The sequence below is a fragment of the Quercus robur genome, chromosome 9 (genome assembly GCF_932294415.1).
Source record: "Quercus robur chromosome 9, dhQueRobu3.1, whole genome shotgun sequence".
NCBI lineage: Eukaryota > Viridiplantae > Streptophyta > Magnoliopsida > Fagales > Fagaceae > Quercus > Quercus robur.
Window position 1 is genome coordinate 46918877 of NC_065542.1, and position 25028 is coordinate 46943904.

Consider the following 25028-nt stretch of genomic DNA (forward strand, 5'->3'; position numbering starts at 1 on the left):
GTTTTTGTTGACGTGTCATGTATGCTACATGGACCAATCGAATCATGCCATGCCAAATAAAATAATGCTAAGTAACAATAACATTTAAACTAATTAGATACGAATTTTGACAAATTTATCATTAGTTTATGTTATAAATCTGTTTGAATACCGCTTATTTTGCTAAAAACTGAAAACTTATTACTGAAAATACTATAGCAAAATAATTTTTAAAACGTAACAGTGCTGCCGTGGGTCTATTTCCTGCTTTTTTCATTTGTTGGCTAGGTCATGAATAGTGCTATGGGACCCTGCACTTAAAACACAAACGCAAAATAAGCTTTAGGCAAACGCACTCTATATTCGTATATTCTCCGTACTTGTAAAATTTCAAAGTGATCAAAAATCAATAGTTATGTCATCAATCATTTGTTTAAATTCAAGTTTTTATAGTTTAAAATAATACTAAAAAAAAAATGAAGTTTATGGATTGAATGATAAATAACATTCGATTAGCATATTAAGAACATATAAAACATGTAATTCAAGGGTGTAATTTTTTAATTTTTAAAAATTAAAAAATTAGATAGACACGTGGCGCAAAATTAGACTTCAATTAAAATCCGATTTAGAATTTAGGATTTGGACTCTTCAATTTGTACACTTAATAATTCACTTGGTACGAAAATTAAAAATTAAATAGGACATATGTCACAAAATTGAAAATTCAATTAAAATCTAATTGAATTTTCTCTAAGTTTTGACTTTTAATATATATACATATATATAGGAAATTTATTAGGTACTCCCAGAATACCATAAATGCGTACTCCATCCTCTCACATGAATGATGGGTCTCACTAAATAACTCTTCCTTATTGCGCCATCTTAATAAGGAAGAGTTATTCTTCATTTTAAATAATAGCTATTCATAAGGAATAACTATTCACTGTAATAGCAATTACATTATAAGGTCTATTACAGTGTACCAAACGTGCCCTAAATTCTTTTTATATAGCTTGTGTTATTTTAGTGCCTTGCTTATAATTATTTGGTTATAAATGTGCTCTTATTTATGGTGGTATTCTTCTAATGCTCAATCTAATAATAATGGCAGTAATTAAAAATAAAAATAAAAAAATAAAAACTATCCAACCCATAGATCCAACCCAATCCACATGAGTTGAGTTGGGTTGAACACTTGTGATGGATTGGGTTAGGTTGGGTTGGATTTTTTTTAACCCACCATGGTGGATTAGGTTGAAAAAATCTCTCAACCTGACCCATGCACGCCCCTACAATAGAGTTTTTAACTCCTCAAATTAATTCAATGGAGTCTCTGATTCCCCAAATGATTTTCGACGGAATTTAAAATTCTTCATTCAAATTTGGAATTTATAACTCTCAAAAATGATCATTAGATTTATTTGAAAGAAAATTCCTATTCTTCAATTCCTAAAAATGACCATAAAAAATTAGCTTCAAAGAAATTTTCATTTCCTCAATTAAATTTGGAATCTCTAATAACTAAGACAAAATATCATTATTGGTTAAAGATCTTACAAAGAAAAAAAAATGAAGGAAAATAAATTTGTTTGGACATTTTTTCTTAGGAAAAAAAAAAAAGAGCCTTTGGCTCAAGTTCCACAATAACATGAGTCATTGTCTTGTCCTTGAGATTAAATGATGATCTCACTTAAAATAAAATAAAATAAGGTCAAAACTTAGTTAAACATCAAGTATTTAACTTAAATGTCCATCATTTAATTAAAGTTTTTAGAAAATTGACAAAAACCAAATTGAGGGATTAAATTAAATCTAAATTAACAAAATCTTTAATTAAGAACTACAAATTAGCTTGATCCTCGCCGAGGGTACATTGGCAATGCAGCTGCAAATAAATTTAAAAACCCATATCTCCCCTACATACAAAACTAAAATGATATACAAAGATATCATGGTGGGAATCGGAGGGTCTTATCATAAAACAAAAGATTGTAATTAAAAGATACGTTATCTTAAATAGGCACTATTCAAATTAATAAAACTCATATGACTAAATTGTATATGGGTGAAATTATGTTCAATAGATTTTATTTGAAAAACACAGTAACAATTATTTGTTAAACAATCTATGTCTTGCTTTATTTGATGGGTTTCTATTTCCATTAAGCTTAATGATATTTTTCAAAATACCATAAATTAAACTTAAATGATTAAGTCAAAGGTGAATCTTTCCCACGTTGTAATCTAATTAATCTTTAATGGTTGAATTAAAACATATTTGAACTCAAGATTAAAAGTAATTCTTGATGATTACATCCTTTCTTATCAGAATTGAGACTTGAAGGTAACTAAGATTGACATAACCATCGTGCACCCTTGGTGCGGTAGTCACTCCACAAGTATAAATGCTTGTAGGGTGTGGGGGGCAAGGGTCAAGGTTCAAGTCTCCAAGAGGGAGTTTTACATATATATACACTTAGATTAAGCTAAAGTATAAATTCTATCTTATAAAAAAATAAAAAATAAAAAAGAAGAAGAAGAAGATTAACATAAATAATAATAATAAAAAAAAAAAAACAGTAATGAGGCACTCAAGATTTGATGAAAACATCCATTCAATTAATGTTTCCCTTTCATAAAACTTAGTATTAATTCAAATTAAAGATCCAACTCCTTAACTGGCACTCACGTGCTTGGTTGTTTATATATGGATATGTTGTTCACATGCGGTTGTTAACATAATTATAATATATTTGTAATCAATACACCTATTAATCACATATTTTTCTTATACTACAATTTTGCTAATCAAAATTTCATTATCAAGGTACACCTTTAGATCACATCCATATATTCTTCCGGGCGCAATCATGTAAATTTTGCACTATCAAGAGTAAAAACACAACCTAACTAATGTGAATGACTAAATGAGTCAATTATTATATAAGATATCTATTGTGAAAACTCGTAACTTTAATTGAAAGGCAAAATCCTATAACCAAAAGCTACCATGGTTATTTATCAAAAAATTTATAATAAATTACATTTTTTCCTTCTTATTTCCTCTATATTTATAGAAATTTTAGAAGATTAAAGATCAATAGTTATGTTATCACTCAAATGTAAAAATTTAAGTTTTATAATCTAAAATTATGCATAAAAATAAGTTTACGGGTCGAATAATAAATAATATACGATTAATATGAAGTTTGACATGGATTCATTTTTGTAGAGGAAGTTGTAGCCAAATTATGTCCTTAAGTTAATACTCATGGTGACACTAACAAATAACAACAAAATAAAATTAAATATAAACTTAATGATATTAATCAGGAGGTATATTATGTAATAATTGCATACAACACCCATTCCACATAAGGGCGAATCCCATAGTTGTGGAGTGCACATCCATATAAGAGGGATGCTATATAATATATACAATTGTTACACATCATAACAAATCTACTAATCATAAAACTTCTTCACTCGATAAGAAACTTTGTTATTATGGGCTTAACTTCTTCCACTTTTATGGATGAAATTTATTAAATTAAAATTAGTACTATATGTTTGTCAAATTTATTTATTTATTTTAAGTTTGACTTGTTTAGGATAGTTTTTAAATTCTCTCTCTCTCTCTCTCTCTCTCTCTCATTAGCAATTACACTTATATTTAATTGATATGTTAGATCAAATAAGTTAAAGAAAATAGGCTATCAACCCATACCAATCTTTATTTAATTTTTCCAAAAGCTCAATTTGAATATTCTAATATTTCGAATGGAGATATTCAAGATTCAAATCTCTTTCCCACCTCTCCAATTATACACACACACACATTCACACTGTAATTTTTATGGTATATTTGGTTCGATAAAAAATATTTTCTAGGAAAACAACATTTTTAAAAGTTTGGTTACGTTTTTGAAAATACTATAGAATTATTTTTAGGTGTATTTCTAAAAATGCTATGCAAAACAAATATTCTATTACTATCCCACATTTTCTCATTCACAATAACATATATAATAAAAAAAAATGAAATTTTTTGAAAAAAAAGGGTAATCGGGAACCATCGGTGACGACAATGGTTTGGTCATCAAAGACATTAAGGGGTGGACAATAGGGGGCAGAGGTGGAAGTTAGGTTGTTAAGAACGATTTATGAAAAATGAAAGCGTAAATCAAGTGCCTATATTTTAGGGTTAACATGAAAACAATTTACATTTTTATTGGCCCCAAACACCGATAAATGCGAAAAATATTTCTCAAAATGTAATTTCGGTCAAAACCAAACACAACAAATTTTAAATGATTTAGCAAAATATTGAGATTAGATTTGTTCAACTTCCAAACTTAGGCTTTATTTAGGCAATGAGAGAGATAGAATTAAATTTATAAAAAAAAAAAAAGAAAAAAAAAAAGAAAAGAAAAAAAAAGAAAGTAGTTATTAGTTGAATGTAAGAGTTATAAAAAGGCAAAAATGAAAGGAGTATAAAAATAAGAATAGTGCGGGCGTGGGTGTTGCTTGGTGTGTGTGTATGGATGCCGCTTAATTCTCGGCAATGTCGCTTCCCAACTCCGACGCCCCCACATTCAATCCTCCTCCTGCCGTAACTCACGCCTTTCTCTTTTCCTTTCTCTTTCTCTTCTTTTCTCATCAAATTCTTCGTTTCAAATCTCCAAAAACAGCAATCAACAGGTACGCTCACACCATTTTTCTATCTGTATGAATGTTCTTGATTCTCAATTTTATCCTCTTATTTCATTGATGGAAGATCTAATCTAAATTATACAAATATTCTTGTTTATAAATTTGATAAGGTTTGGTTTCTCGGGATTCCATGATCGGATTTGTGATTGATGTATGCATTATTTATGATCGATAATAAATTAATCTTTTTTGTTGTTGGCGCAAATTGAATTCTGAAATTTGATAAATTAACGGTAAAGGAAGAGAAGGTTTAGGCGATATGGAGAATCATTGGAAAGTGTATGATTAAGATTTGTGGGTGAATTAGTAATTGAGAAACGAAAGTGTTGGGTGTGCAGATAAATAAGTCTGATACTCCAATGGCTGGTGAGGCGTCTGGCCTATCAGCTCAAAGGATCCATCAACAACAACCAACTTTGGTCATGCCAAATGTAAATAACAATGTTTCGGTACGGACGGGGGAAGAGTTTTCATTGGAATTTCTTCAGGATCGTGTTGCTGCTAGAAGAGTTCCTGCTGTAGCTAATTCGTGTCAAAAGCGTGAAAAGAGGGCCGTGTTTAATTATGATCAGAATGGCCAGCTGGGGTATGAGGATCTCACTGGTATTCTTGGGTTGAGGAGAATAGATTCCGAGAGTACTTCTGATATGTCTATGTCTGAGTATGCATCTGCAAGAACGTCTTTCAATACCAAGGAGATGGAAAATGGGGCTTATGTTGATAAATCAAGCAAATACTACAAGGAAGATGGTGATAGTGGACATGGGCCAAGGAAGGCTTTTGGTGAATTGAATTTCGATCGGACTGGTATGGGAATACCAATACCAATACCAATACCTCCACCACTTCATAAATCTGGGTCCCCTCATTCCAACAACTATCCTGGGTCAGGAGTATCTGGCGGTTCTCATTTGGGGAAAATGAAGCTCCTTTGCAGCTTTGGTGGAAAAATTTTGCCCAGGCCCAGTGATGGGAGACTCAGATATGTGGGTGGTGATACACACATTATTTCCATCCGGAAGTGTATTACACGGGAAGAGCTTATGAAGAAAACATTGGGTATTTGCAACCAACCTCACTCTATAAAGTACCAGCTTCCTGATGAGGATCTTGATGCGCTTATATCTGTGTCTTCTGATGAGGATCTTCAGAATATGATAGAGGAATATTGTGGGCTTGAAAGGCATGGGGGTTCTCAAAGACTCCGGATCTTTTTGATTCCTCTTTGTGAATCTGAAATTTTATCTTCCTTTGATGGAAACACTATTCAACAGAACAGTCCTGATTACCAATACGTTGTTGCTGTGAACGGGATCCTAGATCATACTTCTAGGAAGAACACCAGTGGGATGAGTTTGGCAAGTGAAGCAAATAAGCTCGGAACTAATTTGGACTGCATTCCTAGCTTTCATAGAGGTTCTCCAACTGCCCCAGCTCCATTGGAGTTAAAGGGTGGTTTTAATGCTTTGCATCCTGGTCAGTTCTTTAATCAGTCCCAGAATACGAGCAGGTCTCCCAATCATTCTCCTCCTCAGAATATGAGCAGGTCTCCCAATCATTCTCCTCCTCATTCTCCAGTCCCACTTCAGCAGGAAGATTCAAAGAGTGTTCATATGCAATTGCATGGTGATAACTCACGCAAGAGTAGCAATGAGAGCAGCAGTTCTTCTTTCACTACTCAACTACCATCTGAGGACTCCAGCACTAACACTACTGGTTCCAAATACCTTCTGCAAGGGGAGGTTACTTTAATGAATCATCACCACCCTTATAAACAAGTTGATGTCGGCCAGCCAGAGCATCCTCATGGAGAACATATTCACAACTGCAATTCCAGCAAAGAAACAACTTCTTCTGTTGATCGAAATGATAGTGACTTTGATGGATTCTCCTACGAGAAACCAATGCACAAGGAAAGGACATTCCACTCTGAAAAGCCAACCTCGCGTCCAGAAGATCCACTGGGTCTCTTTTCCGGATCAAGTGACTCCATTGATTCTCATCGTGGGATGTCACATGCATTTTCTGATTCAAAGCTGAATGAGAATGGAGGGAGCTCTGCATGCTGTTCGCAAGAAGGAATGAGCCCATTGTCTCCTCTGAACTTTCCAAAGGCTCGACCACCTTTACACTTAAGTGCCTTACAAGAAAAGCCACTGCAACCAAATGAGAATATGGGTCTTGTCTACCCTCCGGTACAGTATATGTTAGTGGATGTTGACCCAACTGGATCTCAAAGTAGACTGGATTTGCTGAATTCTTCCACATGTTCACAGATACCGAGCTGGAGCAAACCTATTTATAAGGTTACTGGTGGTGTTGATGACAAATACCCAACATCTGGAAAAGATTTCAGTAAATCTGCTTTCATTACACTGAACCACTTGGAAATAAATTCATCAACTTTGGAAACTATGGAAAGGCTTGATGAAAATAATCCCTTTCTGTGTCAAGGTGGAAAACTTAATGGGGCTCCTGCCACTGGATTGGAATGTAAGAACATATTGCCTAATGTAAATTCCAACCTAACTTCCAGTTTTGGTGTTGATACATCTACACAAGAGTTGCAAGTCTCAGGCGATGTGCTTCCTGAATCCTCAGCCATTAATTTCAAGCCTTTTGTAGATAACATAATAGAGCACCCCAAAAATTTCCAAGTAGAGAAGACCCCTCCTGATCTTGTCATGAGCCAAAGAACTGCCAATGATCAAGACTGTGATTTGACTACAAGAGTGATTGGTGAACAAGAAAAAGATATTTCAGGGTTTGGGAATTCTGAAGTTGCAGGCTTATATCCAAGTGCCATACAACAGTCTTATGATGAAAATTCTTTGTCTGATCTAATGTCTGGGTCAATTTATGGCCTAGCTTCCCATGCACCTCCATTGCTTCAACCTGTTGGAAGTCAAAAAGACATGGCTGTTAATGAGCCCAAGCTAATGAGCTCTATAGATTTGTACCCATCTGCTGTCCATGATGATTCTGATTTGAGCTCAAACTTGAATAAGAATGACCATACATTGATTGGGAATCCAACCGAAGATGCTTTGTTTATGAGAGAGTTTTCTCTCCTAGATGCCGACTTTGTTAGTTACCCTTATCAGAAGGTTGAGAATTTGGGCTTTGGAGGATCTGTTTGTGAGAAGTCAAATGTTAAAGACAGCACATCAGAAAATCTAAATTTCCCAATTAAAAGTCATGAAAAAAATCAGCTGGAGTCAGTTATTGGGGAAGATGTGAATGAGACTATTCATTCTCATGTCCAGTCTTTGTCAATAACTGTGCCATACATCCTTGATGAAACGAGCAGTTATAATATTGATTTTGGATCCCCTGCTGCAACAGAGGTGGAGGGCAGCGTCATTCCAGAGTTCGAGTCTGAGGTGAGATTGCTTGAATTTGGTTAGAGTCTGTGGTTTTGTAAATTGCAGATGTACTAAAAAGTATGAGTTTCTGCCTGCTTTGCTTTGTAGGATGCTAAGGCTGATGATGAAGACATTACTTATTCAATTAGTGATGCAATGATAGCTGAAATGGAAGCCAGCATATATGGTTTGCAGGTTTTATACTACTCTCTTTATTTATTAATGGTTTACAATGAGTTTAATTGTAAGCTCTTTTGATTGCAAAACCATATTTTATCTTCTTATTTGCTGACAAAAATTGCTCTGTACTGCTGGAGGCTGTGGCAATACGTTAGTTTTGAGAGACTTTTAGGTCTTCATGGTTAACGTCTAGAATACTATTCAGTACTCTTTTTTTTTTTTCATTTCCAAAAGTTATTGGTGTGTTTTGATAATTGTTACACTTATGAGGTGAGTACAAACATGTAAATTGAGTTAGCTGTAATTTAAGATGAAAGTAATAAGATCTGTAACCTTTTCAAAGCTCTTAATGAATTGTGTTATGACCATGGAATTAAGTTAAAGATGGTATACACCCTTCTAAATTCTAATAACTAATGAATGGCTTTAAGATTTGAACCATTTAAAGGTGCATATTGCTAGCTGTAACTTAGCTAATGATTTACTTTGAATAAAAGAATAGAGCTCAAAAAGAGAATAAAATCTTTGTTGAGCTCCAAAACCAATTTACCTTAATATTTATTTTCAGTTATGTTGATTCAACCAAACCATGGGTTATGGTCTTGATCCAGTGTACTCACCACAGAAAAAGGGATCTTATATGTGCTGATTCTAATTCTTGCCAAAAGAAGTGAAAGAACTTCATAAGCATTTGACTTATCTTTGTTTTTTCATGAATGTGTAATTTTTCCTTTAAGTCTTTCATACTGTAAAGTTTGAAAAGACATTGTGATGAAATTTAATACTTCAACTTAGAAATGTAAAAATTGACATGCTGTGTTGATTTTGAGACTAAATTCTCTGCCAAGGAAGGTGCTCTCTTGTTATAAAGCTTGGTTCACAGTTTTTACTATAGTCAAGTACCTGTTGATTTATCTGTTTATAATTGTGTTTAATAAATTTTAATCTTCTGTAATAAGGGAGAACCTTTTATGTGAAATCTACTAAGGATTCAACCTTATGTTCGGTATGACCTTGTCAATCTTGGTGGAAGTTTACACTTAAAATATGAGTAGAGTTAGTGAAGGTTTTGGATTTTTGTCACCTAGGTGCTGGGTGCATAATGTGAATAGTCTTTGCTAGCTGGCTAGGCAATAGCTTACGAAGGCAAGGATCAAAGGGTATTTGGCATTTCTGGAAAGTGGAAGTCTCTAGTTGAATTTGTGTTTCTTTTAGTGAAGCCTTTAGTTGCCTTTCTCAATTTTCTTTTCTTCTTAACTAAAATTTTAATTCCTCACTAGTTAGATGAATTAGGCTGTACCTTAAAAGACAAGATTTCTTTTTATACTTCTGATGGTGTCTAATTTGATGTTAAGTATTATGGAATTTTATCATGAGGATTTTATATGGGATTAGATTACCATTTAAATTAGGAGCTGATTTTCCTTCCTTATTCAATATAATTTGGAAGCCCTATTTAAAGGACCTAGAGAAAACATTAGGATACATATGATTAATTAATACAATTTCTTGTTGAAATTTTCTAATGGCTTGGTGCTGATTCCTGGCAATTCTAGGTGCTGATTACAAGCAACCCTAGGTGTTGATTCATAGGTTTATCCTTCGTTTTTCTGTTCTATTTGTTTTCCCAATTTCCTTTGAGTTTTTGTCCTGCATCACATAGTCTGTTATTGCATTAGGTGTGTGTTGGTTGTGATAGAAGTATTTCTGAAATGCTGTGTCATCTTTATATATATGACAAGCTTTCTGGCATTTTTTTTCCTCTGTTAAGTTTCCTATAGTGTGATAGTTTTTTATTTATTTATTTGTTTTTTAAATATGATCAGCTTTCTGAATCTGATATACAGATTATAAAGAATGCTGATCTTGAAGAACTACGAGAGTTAGGAGCTGGTACTTATGGGACTGTTTATCATGGAAAATGGCGGGGAACAGATGTTGCTATAAAGAGAATTAAAAAAAGTTGCTTTTCAGGTAGATCGTCAGAGCAAGAACGCTTGGTGAGTATAATGCATAATTTTCTTCTCAGTGCTCTTCTTTAATATTAGCAATGAATCAGTATCTTCTCTAATTTTTTCCACAATTTTTGGGGAAGTCTCATTTAACACGCTATAAATGACCTCTGAGCAAGACTCAAATCGATGATACTCATTACCTTCATCTTAGGCTCTTCCCATTATCATCAGACAGTGTTCGGTTTCTTGGCCTTCCTATACAATGTGTTAATTACCTCCTTGTTGTACCTGTATGTCTTGACAGTGCTTTGTCAATGGCTAAATTATTTTACCACCAAAGGGCTCCACCTTAAGCTTTGTGAGTGCCACCTCTAGGAACTTAAACCATTTAAAATAAAAAAAAAGTAAATAAGTATTCTATTGAATCAGACTACATGTACAAATGAACACAATTGAGTCTAAAGAACTCGAACCAATAGCTTTGATACCAATTTTCTTTGGAAAACATGCAAAATAAAATAAAATAGGATAAGTAGCACCACTAGCTACAAAATTTAATGTGGTATGGCAAACTCTTTGCCTACATCCTCGAGTAACGCCAACCAAAAACCCATTGTCAATAATAACAATTATAACCACATGTTAACTTTCACAAGCCTCGCAAATATAAACTAACCCAAATTCCCAATACACCCACAGGTTCTCCCACATTAACAAACTCTATCACTTGACAAAACTTTTTCTTCTAACCTTTACACACAGAAATTCTAATGTTGCACCACCCTCTACTTATTGGGATTACCATACCTCCTTACTTTTCTTATCAATGTGAGACTATCACTTTTAATAAGATTAGTGCATCTCCTTATTATTCTTCTAGTTGATATGGGATTCTAGTTTCAATAAGGAATTCTCTTATTTCTCCGATCCTGGGTAGATTTTTATGTCTTGGTTATACCTTGCACAGCATATGCACATTTATCCGTAAGTCTTTTATTAAAATAAATCCTTTATATTAGAATGTTATATTTTCTTCCTATTTGAATAAGAGTGAAGTTTTCCTTAAAACCAAGTTGGAGAAATCTCCTTCAACCCATTACATAGTGGTTCAAATGATCATTGTTTTGTGTATTTTATTTAGATGATTCATTATTTCAACTTAAAATGCATGACTTTTAAATAGATCATGTGACGAAAAGTTTAGGTAGATGTTTATTTGAGTTGCTATTTGAGGGTTGGTAGAATTTTTCTCCAAAAAATCCTGTCTTTTAAACAAATTTTGAATTGTCAATGACAGCTGACCCACTTGTGAAGTTAGTAATATATATATTTTTATTGTACTAGACAAAAGACTTCTGGAGAGAGGCGCAGATCCTCTCTAATCTTCACCATCCAAATGTCGTTGCATTTTATGGTGTAGTACCAGATGGAGCTGGAGGAACCCTGGCTACTGTGACAGAGTTTATGGTGAACGGGTCACTTAGACATGTCCTACTTAAGAAGGATAGGTAATTTAGCTTTCAAGTCTTTACTGTATATTTGCTTCCAACAGTTATCTATATGTTTTCTCAAATCTTGGGATTTATGCAGATTGCTTGATCGCCGTAAAAAGCTTATAATTGCCATGGATGCAGCTTTTGGCATGGAATACTTGCATTCAAAAAATATTGTCCATTTTGATTTGAAATGTGACAATTTGCTTGTTAACCTGAGGGATCCACACCGACCCATATGCAAGGTAAAATATGATAGATCTTCAGATGACACCATGCTCCCTAAGTGCTTTACTTGATGTTAAAGGCTATTAAAGTCATGATGAAATGAACTGCAAATCATATAGAAACCAAGAGGGGTAGTTTCCACCCTAGAGGCTCTATGGTGACATAATTGGGCTGAAATGAAATCTGCTGGGAACCTTTCAGTAATGCAGTGGCAAAACACACTTTTTCAAAGTACAGTTTTTTTTATTAATTTTTTTTTTAGACTTTAGTTATTTCTAGGTACAGCCTTTTCAAATGACCCCATTTTCTAAAAGCTGAAAAATAATCTGTACCAAATGGGCACTTGGAAGTTTTGTGGGATTTTGTTTGGGATTGTACTGCCAATTTCAGTTAAGTTCTCAGATTTACTGCTTTGATTTTTTTTTTTTTTTTTTATTTGATCATAATTTCCAAGTATTTGTTTTTTCAGGTTGGAGATTTTGGGCTATCAAGAATTAAACGCAATACTCTTGTATCTGGTGGTGTGAGAGGAACCCTTCCATGGATGGCACCAGAATTGTTGAATGGTAGCAGTAGCCGGGTCTCTGAGAAGGTTAGTAGGACCATATTATATGTTTTAGTGAAGTAAATGAAGGATTAAATCATTTGTTGCCCAGCCAAATGGTAAAGCAATCAACTGTATGGTATATGCTTTTGACAGGTTGATGTTTTCTCATTTGGCATCTCAATGTGGGAGATATTGACTGGTGAGGAGCCTTATGCAAATATGCATTGTGGTGCCATTATTGGTAAGTTTTATATCACTGAACAATAAATATTGCTGATTGTGAAATGCACATTCACGTTTTTGGTGTTCGGAAGGGACATGAAATAATATTTAATAAACACATTATAGTCTTTTAGGTAAAATGGAATCACTAGCAAACTTTTTGAGATGATTATACAAAGAAGGGGATGAAGTCGTTTTCCTCGTTTGAAAATTATTTTAGTTTGTGTAACTACAACAACAACAAAGCCCTAGTCCCAAAGCTATGGAGTCTGTAATGGATCCTCAATCCACTAATTTGGGTTATTCACATGTATTCTTCTTTGCTATTCTATCCTATACGAAATCATTATCTATATAACATCCTTAATTAATATCTCATCTTTTACTACTTCTATTAGTGTTATTTTAGGTCTTCCTATGTGATGTGGGAGCACAACCAAAATTATTCTAGAATATATTATTTCAAATTGTGTTTATCTCATATGAGATGGATTATTGTAGACTTTTATTTTTGAATTCAAATTGGGATTAGATTTGAGTTTAGGGATGGATTAGCTTAAGTTTTAGATAGGAATATCTTTTATTACTAAAATCTCTATAAAAGGGTTCTAGATGGTTGTATTTTGAGAGCCAATTGATTAATGGAATCTAATTTCAATTTGGAGATTTTCTACCCAAAATTTTCTTGCTTGGTGCTGATTCTAGGCACAACCCTTAGGTGCTGACTCTTATGGTTATATTTTAATTTTCTTGTTCTTTTATTTTCCTGAAACCTTAGGTGTTGATGCCTATGTTTTTCTTGCTTGGTGCTGATTCTAGGCAACCCCTCGCTGATTCTTAGGGTTTCTTTTTTTTTGTCGATAAGCAAGAAAAGTTTGTATAGATAAAGGCACTGTGTGCCAAAAAAAAAAAAAAAAAAAAACCCAAAGGGAATACAAAGTACAAAGAAAAAAAAAAGAGGAAACATAAAAGAAAGTTAAGTACAAGGGAAAAAAGAAATAATAAACAAAGGGAGGGATTCACTAGATGTGAGTCCCCAAGGCTGAGACTAATCAAATAGAGAACCACTGAAAGAAGCAAGCATCTGTTCTCCTTAATTATCCACATCTTCAAATGTTTGCCTGTTATGCTCTCTCCATATACACCACATCAAGCACAACGAAACTAAATTCCAAATTTCTGATGAATGTTTCCCCAACTAATTCCACCAGCCAAAAAGAATATCTAGTACCGTTCTTGGTAAAACCCAGGAAACCCCAAAAGATTTAAGGACAAAACACCACAATTGATGAGCCTTCTCACAATGAAGCATTAAGTGATCCATAGTCTCCTCACAATAGCGACACATGACACACCAGTCAACAAAAGCAAGACCCCTACCTCGTAAATTGTCACTTGTGAGAATTTTATCTCAAGCGGTGGTCCAAACAAAAAAAAATAAACTCACCGATGGGCCTTAACTCTCCAAATACCTTTTCAAGGGAAGACATTGGAGTGGGAATCTTGCAGCTCATTAAAACGCAAATGGATATCAAATTCGGCTTTCTTCTTTAATTTCCATCTCATGTTGAAGGTATATTAATGAAATCCGCCACTAATCCAATTCCTAGTCATTCATATCTTGAATGAAGCAAACATCCCAAGTCCTCACTTCCACCCCCTGTCTTGTCAGTGAAGACTGTTTCTTAGGGTTATCTTTTAATTTTCTTGTTTTTTTTTTTTTTCCTCTTGATTGTCCTACATCACTCTGTCTCTTGAATTTGATTGGCTAGGTTCGGATTGTTTAAAACCTTTGAACGTGACTCTGTTGGCTATATTGAAGTCTGTTGAGACCTAGGAAGTCAAGAATCTATTTTTCCTTTTGGAAGATGGCCATTTTGGAAATCATTCCGGTATGTCACCATGGTTTCAATGCAAGTTTCTGGAATTTGGCTCTTTTTTGGAGACTTCGGTTGAAGGTTTGGAAGAACTGACTTCTAATTTTCTCCTCAACAACCAAGAGGAAATTAATGGGTTAATGGATATCCCAAATTAGAAGTCAGTTCTTCCAAACTTTCGGTTGAAGGTTTGGAAGAACTGACTTCTAATTTGGCTCTTCAAATCTCATTTCTATTAATGGGTTAATGGATATCCCTATGGAGGGTGGTAACTACACTTGGTCCAATTCTTTGTCTGGTTCTAGGATAGATCGTTTTCTCTTTTCTTTAGAGTGGGAGGAACACTATCCAAATATTCTTAAAAAACGGCTGGTTAGAGTTTTATCAGACCACTTCCTGATTTCTTTGGAGGGCGGTAATATTTGTAAGGGACAGAAGGCCTTTTCGTTTTGAGAACATATGGCTTCAAGTGGATGGTTTTGTGGAGAAGGTGAAAATTTGGCGGGACTCTTATCATTTCTATGGAACTCCAAGTTACAGGTTAGCCATGAAGTTGAAAGCTTTAAAGGGAGATTTAGAAAAGTGGAATGAAATAGAGTTTGGAAATGTAGCCATTAAGAAAATGAAATTGTGGAATGATTTGAATGCCCTGGATTCTAAAGAGGAGAGGGTTTCTCTTTTGGTCGATGAGAAGCATGAAAAAGAGAATTCGCTTGGAAATTGAGAAGACTAAATTGTTGGAAGAGATTAGCTGGCAACAAAATCGAGGGTGCTATGTTTAAGGGAGGGGGACAACAATACGAAATTCTTTTTAATAGAAGAAATAACAATATTGGTAGTCTCAATATTGATGGAGTTGACAATAGATCAGGAAGTTATAGAAGAGGGTATTGTTTAGTTCTATAAGAGTCTTTACTTGGAAGATAAGCTCATTCGCCCTCATTTGGATGTGTGGAATTTTTCCAGGATTTTTGAGGATAAGGGTGGCTAGTTTGAACGACCTTTTGAGGAAGCTGAGATTTTTGGGGTGGTCATGGATTTTAATGGAGATAAAGCTCCTGGACCTAATGGTTTCCTTATGGCTTTTTTCTACGCTTGTTGGGCCATTATCAAAATTGATCTTTTGGACATTTTTCAGTATTTTTTGATAATGCTTAGTTTGAGAAAAGTTTGAATGCCACTTTCATTTCCTTACTTCCTAAAAAATTTGATGCAATGGAGGTAAGAGATTTTTGGCCTATTAGTTTGATTGGGAGAGTGTACAAAATTATTGCTAAAGTTTTAGCTAACAGGTTGAAAATGGTGATTAGGGATATTGTTTATGAATATTAAAATGCTTTTGTTAAAGAAAGACAAATTTTAGATTCTGTCCTTATTGCCAATGATGCTTTGATAGTAGGCTGAAATCAGGAGTTCTCGGGTGTTGTGTAAGCTAGATGTAGAGAAGACATATGATCATGTGAACTAGAGTTGCCTCATTTATATGTTAGATTGTTGTGGTTTTATGAAAAATGGGGAAGGTGGGTTTCTTTTTGCATCTCTACTGTTAAATTCTCTATTCTTATTAATGGAAATCCTTGTGGTTTCTTCGAAAGCTCTAGAGGTATAAGACAAGGTGATCTGTTATTCCCTTTATTGTTTGTCATTGTTATGGATGCTTTTAGTAAAATGTTGGATAAGGCGGCGAGAGCTAGTCTCATGTCTGGTGTTAGGGTGGGTTCCACAGGTAACTCTTTGCAAGTAACCCATCTTCTCTTCACTGATGATAGGATAAGGCGGTGAGGGATGGTCTCATGTATGGTGTTAGAGTGGGCCCCACGGGTAACTCTTTGCGATTTTCTCTTCGTTGATGATACCTTGGTCTTATGTGATGCTAATCTTGGTCAGATTTTGTTTCTCTGGCTGGTGCTGTTTTGGTTTGAAGTTGTTTATGGGCTGAAAATTAATATGGGAAAGTCGGAATTAGTCTTTGTGGGTGTGGTTCCAAATATAGCAGATATGGTGGATGTGCTAGGGTGCAAGCAAGGCTACTTCCTGATGAAATATTTAGGTCTTCCACTGGGTGCAAATGTTAGAGATAGTTCTATTGGGAATCCAATTATTGACAAGATGGAGAGGAGATTAGCAGGATGAAAATGATTGTATCTTTCAAAAGGAGGTAAAGATACTTTAATTAAGAGTACTTTTTCCAATCTTCCGACTTATTTTCTCTCTTTTTCCTATCCTGATGGAGGTTGCAAACTATATTGAACAACTTCAACGAAATTTTCTTTGGAGTGGTATGGGGGATGAGAAAAAAACTCACCTGGTGTAATGGGCTATGGTTTGTGCTACTCTTCATTTTGGGGGCTTGGCTATTAGAAGTTTGAGAAGTTTTAACAAAGCGTTGTTTGGAAAATGGTTATGGAGATTTGGGAATGAGCGATAGGCTTTGTGGAAGAGAGTGATAGGGATAAAGTATGGTTGTGGGTTGGTGCTCTCTTCTTGTTACTGGCCCTCATGGAGTGAGTTTGTGGAAGTCTATTAGCCGTGGCTGTCCTTTCGATCGTCACATCTAGTTTGAGGTTGGGGCTAGGTTTACTGTTAGATTTTGGCAAGACATTTGGTATGGGGTCTCCCCCTTGAGATTGAGCTATCCGGAATTATTTGCTATAAGTCAAAATAAGGAGGCTTATGTGGCTGATTTGATGAAGTTCCCAAATGGAGTTCTCTTCTAGAAATTAAATTTTGTAAGAGCCATTCAAGATTGGGAGTTGGAGTCCTTATCCAATTTCTTGGATAGTTTTTATAGAGTTTCTTTGAGGGGAGTTAGGGATGATAAGATTTGTTGGAAACCTCCTAAGGGAGGTGGTTTTGCAGTTCACGTTCACTCATATTACCAGATTTTGACAATCAGTCCTTCCCATGGAAGACTGTTTAGAAGCCTAAGGTCCCTTGTAGAGTTGCTTTTTTTTCTTATTTGGACTACAATTTTGGGGAATATTTGACTATTGATAATCTTCAGAAATGGAAGATTTTGAGTTTAGATTGGTTTGTATGTGTAAAATAAATGGGGAATTAGTAGACCACCTTCTTATCCATTGCCTTCTTGCTTCTGATTTGTGGTCTATTGTGTTTACTTTGTTTGGCATTCACTGGGCTCTGTTGAAGACGTTGGTGGAGCTGTTGGCAAGGAAAGTTTGGGTGGCATTAGAATAGTGCTATTTGGATGGTTGTCCCTCATTGTTTGATGTGGTGCATTTGGTAGGAGAGGAATAACCGGCTTTTTGAGGATTTAGAGAAAACAATTTTAGATCTTGAACTCTTCTTTTTTAAGACTCTTTTGGATTGGGTTTCAGTGTTAGGTTTTTGTTTTTTATTTTATTTTTTTAAATTTTTAGTTCATGGTTTCATGGACTTTTGTACTTTAAGCACTTGATTTGTATTTTGTCCCTAATTTATACTTTCTGTATACTTAGGTGACAGTGACACCCTTCTTCTTTTTTAATATATTTTTTATTACTTATCAAAAAAAAAAAAAAGAGGAAGTTTTTTAAAGTTAGGGGTGGCCCCCTATTGATGAAAACACAAGGAAGAATTGATTGAGATGGTTTGGTAATGTTTAGAGGAGAATGGTTGATTCACGGGTAAAAAAGAGTGAGTTGATTCAAGTTGCGGGAATGAAAAATTGTAGAAGGCGACCAAAAATAGCATTAGTAGAAGTAGTTAAAAAGGATGTCAATTAAAGAAGTAATAGAGACCCTATCAAAAAAAAGAAGTAATAGAGACTATGACTTTGGATAAAATGGAATGGAGAAAAAGAATACATGTGGCCATCCATAGCTGACCCCAAAAAATTTGAGACTAATGCTTTGTTGTTGTTGTCAAGAGTTCAACTCAAACTTGAGGCTCATGGTTTTATGGCTGTAGTGGCAACACTGGATTGAGTTGTAAAAAATGCTGTTTCGTTTTTTTGTGCCTAGTGCTGTGACATGGGACAAAGGAGCTCCCTTAACAAATTGACATGGACAGCAGCACAGAGATTTTTATCTACATTTAATTATGGCATATCTTAACAGAAAAGATTGTTGTGTGAAGTTCTATAGGATGAGAAGGGTAACCTAGGGTATGGTTTAAATCTTACCAAGAATGTTTGAATTTTGGAAGGGTTTGAGGGGCTGGAAACAGGATTAAAGGCAGCAGGATTTTATTTTGCAGCAGATATTTTTGGAGAACTAGGGATATTTGGGTTAGGGATTGGTGGTGGAAAAAGTCTTGAAGAATAGGTTGGATGAAGGTCCAATTATAGAGCAAATGAATTATAAATCAGGTGAGAAAATGAAGAAATTTGGATCTGAAAAGGGCCATGAATTATAAATCAGGAACTGTCACAGAGCTAGTTTTGTGGGTTTGGATGCTAACAAAGGTTCAATCGTGCTAGGGTTTTTGACCTATGGATTTGAATGTTCTAAGGTAATGAATTAAGGTCTGGATGCATGGATTCAAGTTGCTCAAAATTATAGAAAAAGGAAGAAAAAGATAAATCTAAGTGTTGTACCTAATTTTTGATTCAGCAAGGGCAGTTGCGAGAGTAGGAAAAATTGGGGGAGGAAAAACAGTACAACCCTAGGCTTCACCACCTAAGGTTTTCTTTAATCAAGCACCAAGCACTAGAAGGAACTTCTTAACCAAAATTGTACTAATCCGTCATAAGCCATTCTCAATAGTATATTTTGGGCCTTCTATATAGAATTCCAAAGTTACATCAAACATGGAAAGAAAATAAACTCATAATGAGATTTTACACAACATATGGAAATAGAATCAAATAGCAATAAATCTCTCTAGCATTAATCAGTGTTAATCAACATCAATCATGGTCAATCTGTTCCAACAAGATCAATCAGCACTGATAGCTCCAATTTGGTGTCTGCACCAGTTTTACTAAGCATCAAACCCTTGTACTTCAGGGTGGCTATGCTTATAATTCTTTAGTTGCAATTGGGACTTGGTATGTTGATGGTGCTGCTGCTGATGGTCAAGTTATCACTAGTAAAGCAGGTCTCACATGCTTGGACAAGGTTTTGATGGAAAACTTACGTATAATGTAACTCAAGATTTACATTTTCATTTATAATACTGCATTTAGAACACCAAAGATGGAGGAAAAGAGATCAATATATTAGCCAGCCCACATTATTTCTCTTAAGGACATTTTCCAACGAGTATTTTTATGGGAACCCTTTCATTCACTTGCTAAATGCTAATCTGCCTGACTATAGACGTGGTTTCTTTCTGAATTTTTACAAGTAATCTTTTATTGTTTTACTCTGCAATCCTAATTTAAGAATATTAATTGCTTTCTATCTTTGCTTAACTATTATTTGTGACTTGTTATGTTGTGAGTGAAGGTGGAATTGTGAAGAATTCTCTACGACCTCCAATTCCGGAACATTGTGATCCTGAGTGGAGGAAGCTGATGGAACAGTGCTGGTCTCCTGACCCTGAAATCCGGCCATCATTTACTGAAATAACCAACAGATTGCGTTCTATGTCTATTGTGCTTCAGTCAAAGGGAATAGTCCGGTGAGGCATGCGAAGCCCAATGTTTCCTCACCAATTGATAGTGTAGATATGCACCTATTTTGTTCTTCATGTACCAGGATTTTCTAGTATCTTCAAGAGAAGTGAATGGGGCTGAGGATCAAAGCTTCAAGGCTGAGCATGAGTCCAATTTGATGATTTATTGTTTCTTCTCCCATTGTTAATAACGATATCTCCATTTGTTCATTCTTTTTTAGTTTTTAACAACACAAGGTAGTAAATGATGAGAGGAGCATATATTGTCCCATGCTTAGTTTGCTCACGTTTTTCCCAGAAAATCCTTTGTTAATATGTACATACGAATACTAAAGGCATAGAGTTCTGCATTGCTGTATCTACTTCACATCCGAATTATGAGTCTTTTTGTCCTCTACGTTTTGAGAGGTGGAGATGTAAATTTACCATTATTGTAATGTAAAACAGTGAGGCTTAAATATGATTTTTTTTTTTTCCCTTTTCCTATTGTTAGATGATTTTTTCTTGTATTTGTATTAGTTAAGATTTAACTGTAAATTTGTCTTAAGATGATTCTTTCTCGAATTTTATCCATTTGAAACTCGCATGAATACTTTATGATGCCAATAATATGTTAGGGACACTGTATTTGTAAGGAATAACTTAAGCATAGGAAACCTTTTGCAGCCGTGTTCCCTTGCTAGTGTGTTTAGCATAACTCAACCATCTTTTTTGGACAGATATGGTAGAAATTCAATATATGACGTTAGTTTCATGATAATTGTTTTTTTATTATCAAGTCAAGACATCAATTAGATTTTTGTATATGCAGGGTTCAAGCTTGAGATCTCTTATTTGATAAAAAGAGATTTTATTAATTGAGTTAGTTGGAACCTTTAATAAATGCAAACATAAGTGCTCCAGCTCATTGCTAGGATTGGTGTTGGATGATACATGAAGCTCAATATTATTATTATTATTATTTTTTTTAAATTGTGGGAAATAAGTGAATTTTATTCTGTATAAAAAGTGGAAAATACATTATGGAGAAGAATTTGTTCTAAGAAATAAGTACTCTCTTCAATCCAAACAAAAAAATCATTATTGTCAAAGGCATATTTTGCTAACAAATGTGCAGGTTTATTACCCTGGCTACAAACAGGGCAGATTTTAACATGGCGAAAATCATGTAGGGGAGATTTCAAACCATAAACAACATGTGCCACCAAAGAGGGAGAGGGAGAGGGAGATTGATCACTAAGAGCATTGTAGAGAATCAAAGAATCACTCTCAATAACCAAGTCATAGATCCCCATCTCAAGAGTAAAATGTAGACCCGATTCAAGAGCTTTTGCTACAGCTTCAAGGGCACCTAGAGGAGCATCAATCTTCTTGCTCAAAGCGGCAATTAAATGGCCCTTCTCATCATATATGACTGCACCCATAACAGCTGCCTTCTGGCCCGCGAACACTGCTCCATCCACATTGAGTTTAAAGAAAGGAGCCCTAGGAGGAACCGACAATCTAGCCCCTCAACAGTGGCTGAGGGTAAGAAAGTTGCCATACGAAACTCTTCAAGATACTGAATGCACCATTTTGTTATTGCCGAACCCTCCTTTCTAGCCCCTCCATGTTGGACTTCATTTCTATTGGTCCAAATGACCTATGCAATCATAACAACAAGAGCTATGTCCTCACAAGTCCACTTCTCGATCATCATCACCCGATTCACCCTGTATAAGAGGTCCATAAACCCATGGTATTGAGTTGTAACAATCGGTTTGGACAGATTTGTGCATCTCCAAATCACCCGAGCTCGTGGGCATGATCAAAAGATGTGGCTCAGGAACTCTTGAGTAACCGTGGCAAGTTTTACGCTGGTCTTCTTGGATAGCTTTCCTTTTCATTAGTTTATAGGCACTGTGTACATTAAATAGCCTATTTGAAGATTCCGCCTAGATAAACTTATCATCAGGCATTCGAGAGTTGAGAGGAATTCCAAGGATGGCTTCGACTTCATGAGGAACAAACACTCGATTACCAAGCTTGCATTCCAATCCCCCGTGGCATGGTTCATAAGCTCACAGACACAAGTAACAGGGTGGAGAGTGTTCAGAGGAGATATAACCCCCAGTAGGTTGATGGGATTCTTAACCATTTATCCTTCAAACCTGAGCATTCATGACATTACCAACCTGTCAGCTAGCGCAAGCCACGCCTAACTAAAGGTTGAGTCGCCAAAATGCTACACCATGCATATGAAGGGTCATTTCTCAGAGAAGCTAGGTTGCATGAACATGCCATTTTTGGCGTCGTGTCGGTGTCGGACACTGGAATGGGTACGACTTGCCGGATTCCGGTTTCCAGTGAGTGTCCTCTTTTTTCTTTTCTTTTTTTCGTTTCTCCGACATGCGCCGACGTGGCGTTGACACGGCTCTGACACGTCCGACACGCCAGCAGTGAAGAAAAAAGAAGAAGAAAATCACAGATTTTGAGTCTGAGAAGTCATTTTGAGAAACCCACCTCTCAAGTTCTCAACCCACCCTCCCTCTGACCTCTGTCGCTGCCCTCTATCCCTCGCCGGAACTAGATCGGGCCGATCGACAAGCTCCATAGACGTTGAGTGACGCCGTGCCCTATCCCTTCCGGCGATCTCTCTCTCTCTCTCGGCGTGGACAACAGGTTTGACATCCTCTCTCTAATTTTTTTTTTTTTCCTTCGGATATTAATTTTGGTGATTGAATGGTAATGGGTGTACTCAGTGCTGTTACTCACTTATTTATAGAAGTTATAAGTTATAACACATTTTTTTTTTTAATCCCACTCTCACAGTTAATGTATTTCTTTACTCAGCCTTTTGTTTTGCCTTATAAATTATAACATTTATTATGAATTTAGTGATTTTTGTTTTTGTGTGTCAATGCTATAGTTTTATTTATTTATTAAAGTTGAATATTGTGTATTATTGTACTACTTTAGTTGTTAGTTTAGTTATTTGTAGTTCTTACATAATTTAAATTCTAGACATAAACGTATTTTATGTCTAAAAATATTGAAAAATATGCCTAAATATAAAATATAATTAATTATTTAATCGTCGTGTCCCCACCGTGTCGTGTCCTTATTTTTCAAAAATTGCCATATCTCCGTGTTGTGTCTGTGTCCGTGCAACATAGCAGAGAAGCTTGCACAAAATCACAATTCGGGAAATACTTTTCTTCAAAAACTCGGTACAAAAGAGAGTTATTGGAAGTTTGCAATCTCCACCTTGTTTGGCGAGAAGTGACATATTGAAAGGTTTGAGTTGTTTGAAACCCAAATCCCCACAAGCCTTTGGAGCACACAATTTGTCCCAACTAGTTCACACCATCTTCCTTTCATCCTATTTCTAACCTTACCAAAAATTTCAGATCAAAATGTTAGCTCATCACAAAAAGAATCAGGGAGCTTGAAAAAGCTCATAGTGTATGTAGGGATAGTCTGTTGTAGACACCCCATTTTGTACCCCCTTATGACTCAAGCTTCCACTCTCCAAAGACGACATCACTCGGAGGCCCAGGGTTGATTCAGGGTCCAATTTTGTGAATTTTTAGCTTGAATGTTGTTTTGGTGAAGAAAAACCTACAAAAAAACCCTAAGTATGCACACACATGTTTAATTCATGCGCTCACATACTAAAAGCATGCATACGCATATCCTGTGTATGCCTATGCATTTAGGTTTCAAAATTTTATAAGGAAAGTTTTTGCAAGTAAAATTGTGTAGAGCGAATCCCACATCGACTGGGAGCCAACCTACACCCCTATGATCACTATAAAAAAAGGCCCCAAAGGTACTTTTACCAAAATATGTTGAATCCACTAGAAAATAATGAATCAAAGAGGGAGTTTTTATTCTAAAACATCCTCAAGGATGCTCTTTTACCAAAATATGCTGAATTCACTTGCTCGGGACCTATTTTGGTCTTAACCTTCGAATTACAAAGCTTACTAACCTTATTGGTTTTGTTTTAACTAGATTGACTGAGTGAAATGGTCAAATCAAAAGTTCAAAGGAGTTCTAGTGTGAGGTAACGGTTTAACTTTGTCTCTCACTTTCTTGTTTGTTTTATTTATTTATTTTTCATGTTTTATTGCTTTGATATCCTCTCTGTTAGTCTAGGGTGTTTAGTTTATATATTTGAAGCATGATAGGTTGCTAGAAATTGCTCTTTTGTTTGTTGTTTCTGGGTGTGTATGCGTGCGCATACTTGAAGCATGTGTACACATACCACATGTATGCGCACGCATGCTCGTGCCTAGAAATCCAAATTTAGGGTTTTTCATGTTTTCCTTGTTTTATTTTGCTTTTACTCACATGTTTAGCTTCTATTTGGTTTAGTTCTTGCATGTTTAGGACCTAGGTTAGCGAGATAACATGCTTTATTTGTTTTAATTGCTAGATGAATGATTAGGGTTTATATATTGAATGAATAATATAAACATGCATTGATGCATAGGTGCTGTGATGCAATGAGGTAAGTGAGGTATGTCATGCAAAAGTCATATGAACATGCATTCGGTTTTTTGAATATGATATGGTTGAATGTTGTGATGATGTCTTCAAATAATTAAATATGCTTGATGCTTGATACCATGATCTCATATGCTACTGCCTTGTGAATATTTCTGTGACTTGTTGCTTGCTATCCTTGGATATAAAGCATGATTTATTAGATGATTGAATTTGGGATAATATGCCTTGTTGTGTGCTAGATGTGTGTGTGTGTGTGTGTGAGTATAAGATGAACATGTTAAAGGACCCTTTGATGGGCTTAGGATTTGGAATACAATGAGTGAAGGCCGGCTTACGGGTCGGGTGGGGTTGGGTGCCTAAAACCTTCCCATCCCTATACCTAAACTCCAAACACGTGCTTTGATAAAGAT

The 25028-nt window shown here is 35.3% G+C and overlaps 1 protein-coding gene across 3 annotated transcripts; it reads left to right on the forward strand.

Annotated features, from left to right (window-relative positions):
* Positions 1-4482: 4482 nt before the first annotated feature.
* LOC126698745 (uncharacterized) lies at positions 4483-20587 on the forward strand. Of its 3 annotated transcripts, XM_050396165.1 has the most exons (10): positions 4483-4686; positions 5037-6208; positions 6245-8081; positions 8172-8258; positions 10091-10243; positions 11543-11706; positions 11789-11936; positions 12389-12511; positions 12620-12707; positions 19956-20587. In XM_050396165.1, the coding sequence occupies exons 2-10, from the start codon at positions 5058-5060 to the stop codon at positions 20132-20134; spliced, it is 3930 nt and encodes a 1309-aa protein (XP_050252122.1). In that variant the 5' UTR covers positions 4483-4686; positions 5037-5057; the 3' UTR covers positions 20135-20587. The 3 variants fall into 3 exon arrangements, with proteins under 3 accessions (XP_050252122.1, XP_050252120.1, XP_050252121.1); XM_050396163.1 differs by having other exon boundaries at positions 5037-8081; XM_050396164.1 differs by lacking the exon at positions 4483-4686 and having other exon boundaries at positions 5016-8081.
* The last annotated feature ends 4441 nt before the right edge of the window (positions 20588-25028 follow it).

What these genes read in the sequence shown, in the direction of transcription:
- LOC126698745 (XM_050396163.1), top strand. Translation starts at nt 5,058, where the DNA reads ATGGCTGGTGAGGCGTCTGGCCTATCAGCTCAAAGGATCCATCAACAA. An exon ending in CCAGCATATATGGTTTGCAG is followed by an intron (nt 8,259 to 10,090) that starts GTTTTATACTAC and finishes TCTGATATACAG; the next exon opens with ATTATAAAGAATGCTGATCT. An exon ending in CACACCGACCCATATGCAAG is followed by an intron (nt 11,937 to 12,388) that starts GTAAAATATGAT and finishes TTGTTTTTTCAG; the next exon opens with GTTGGAGATTTTGGGCTATC.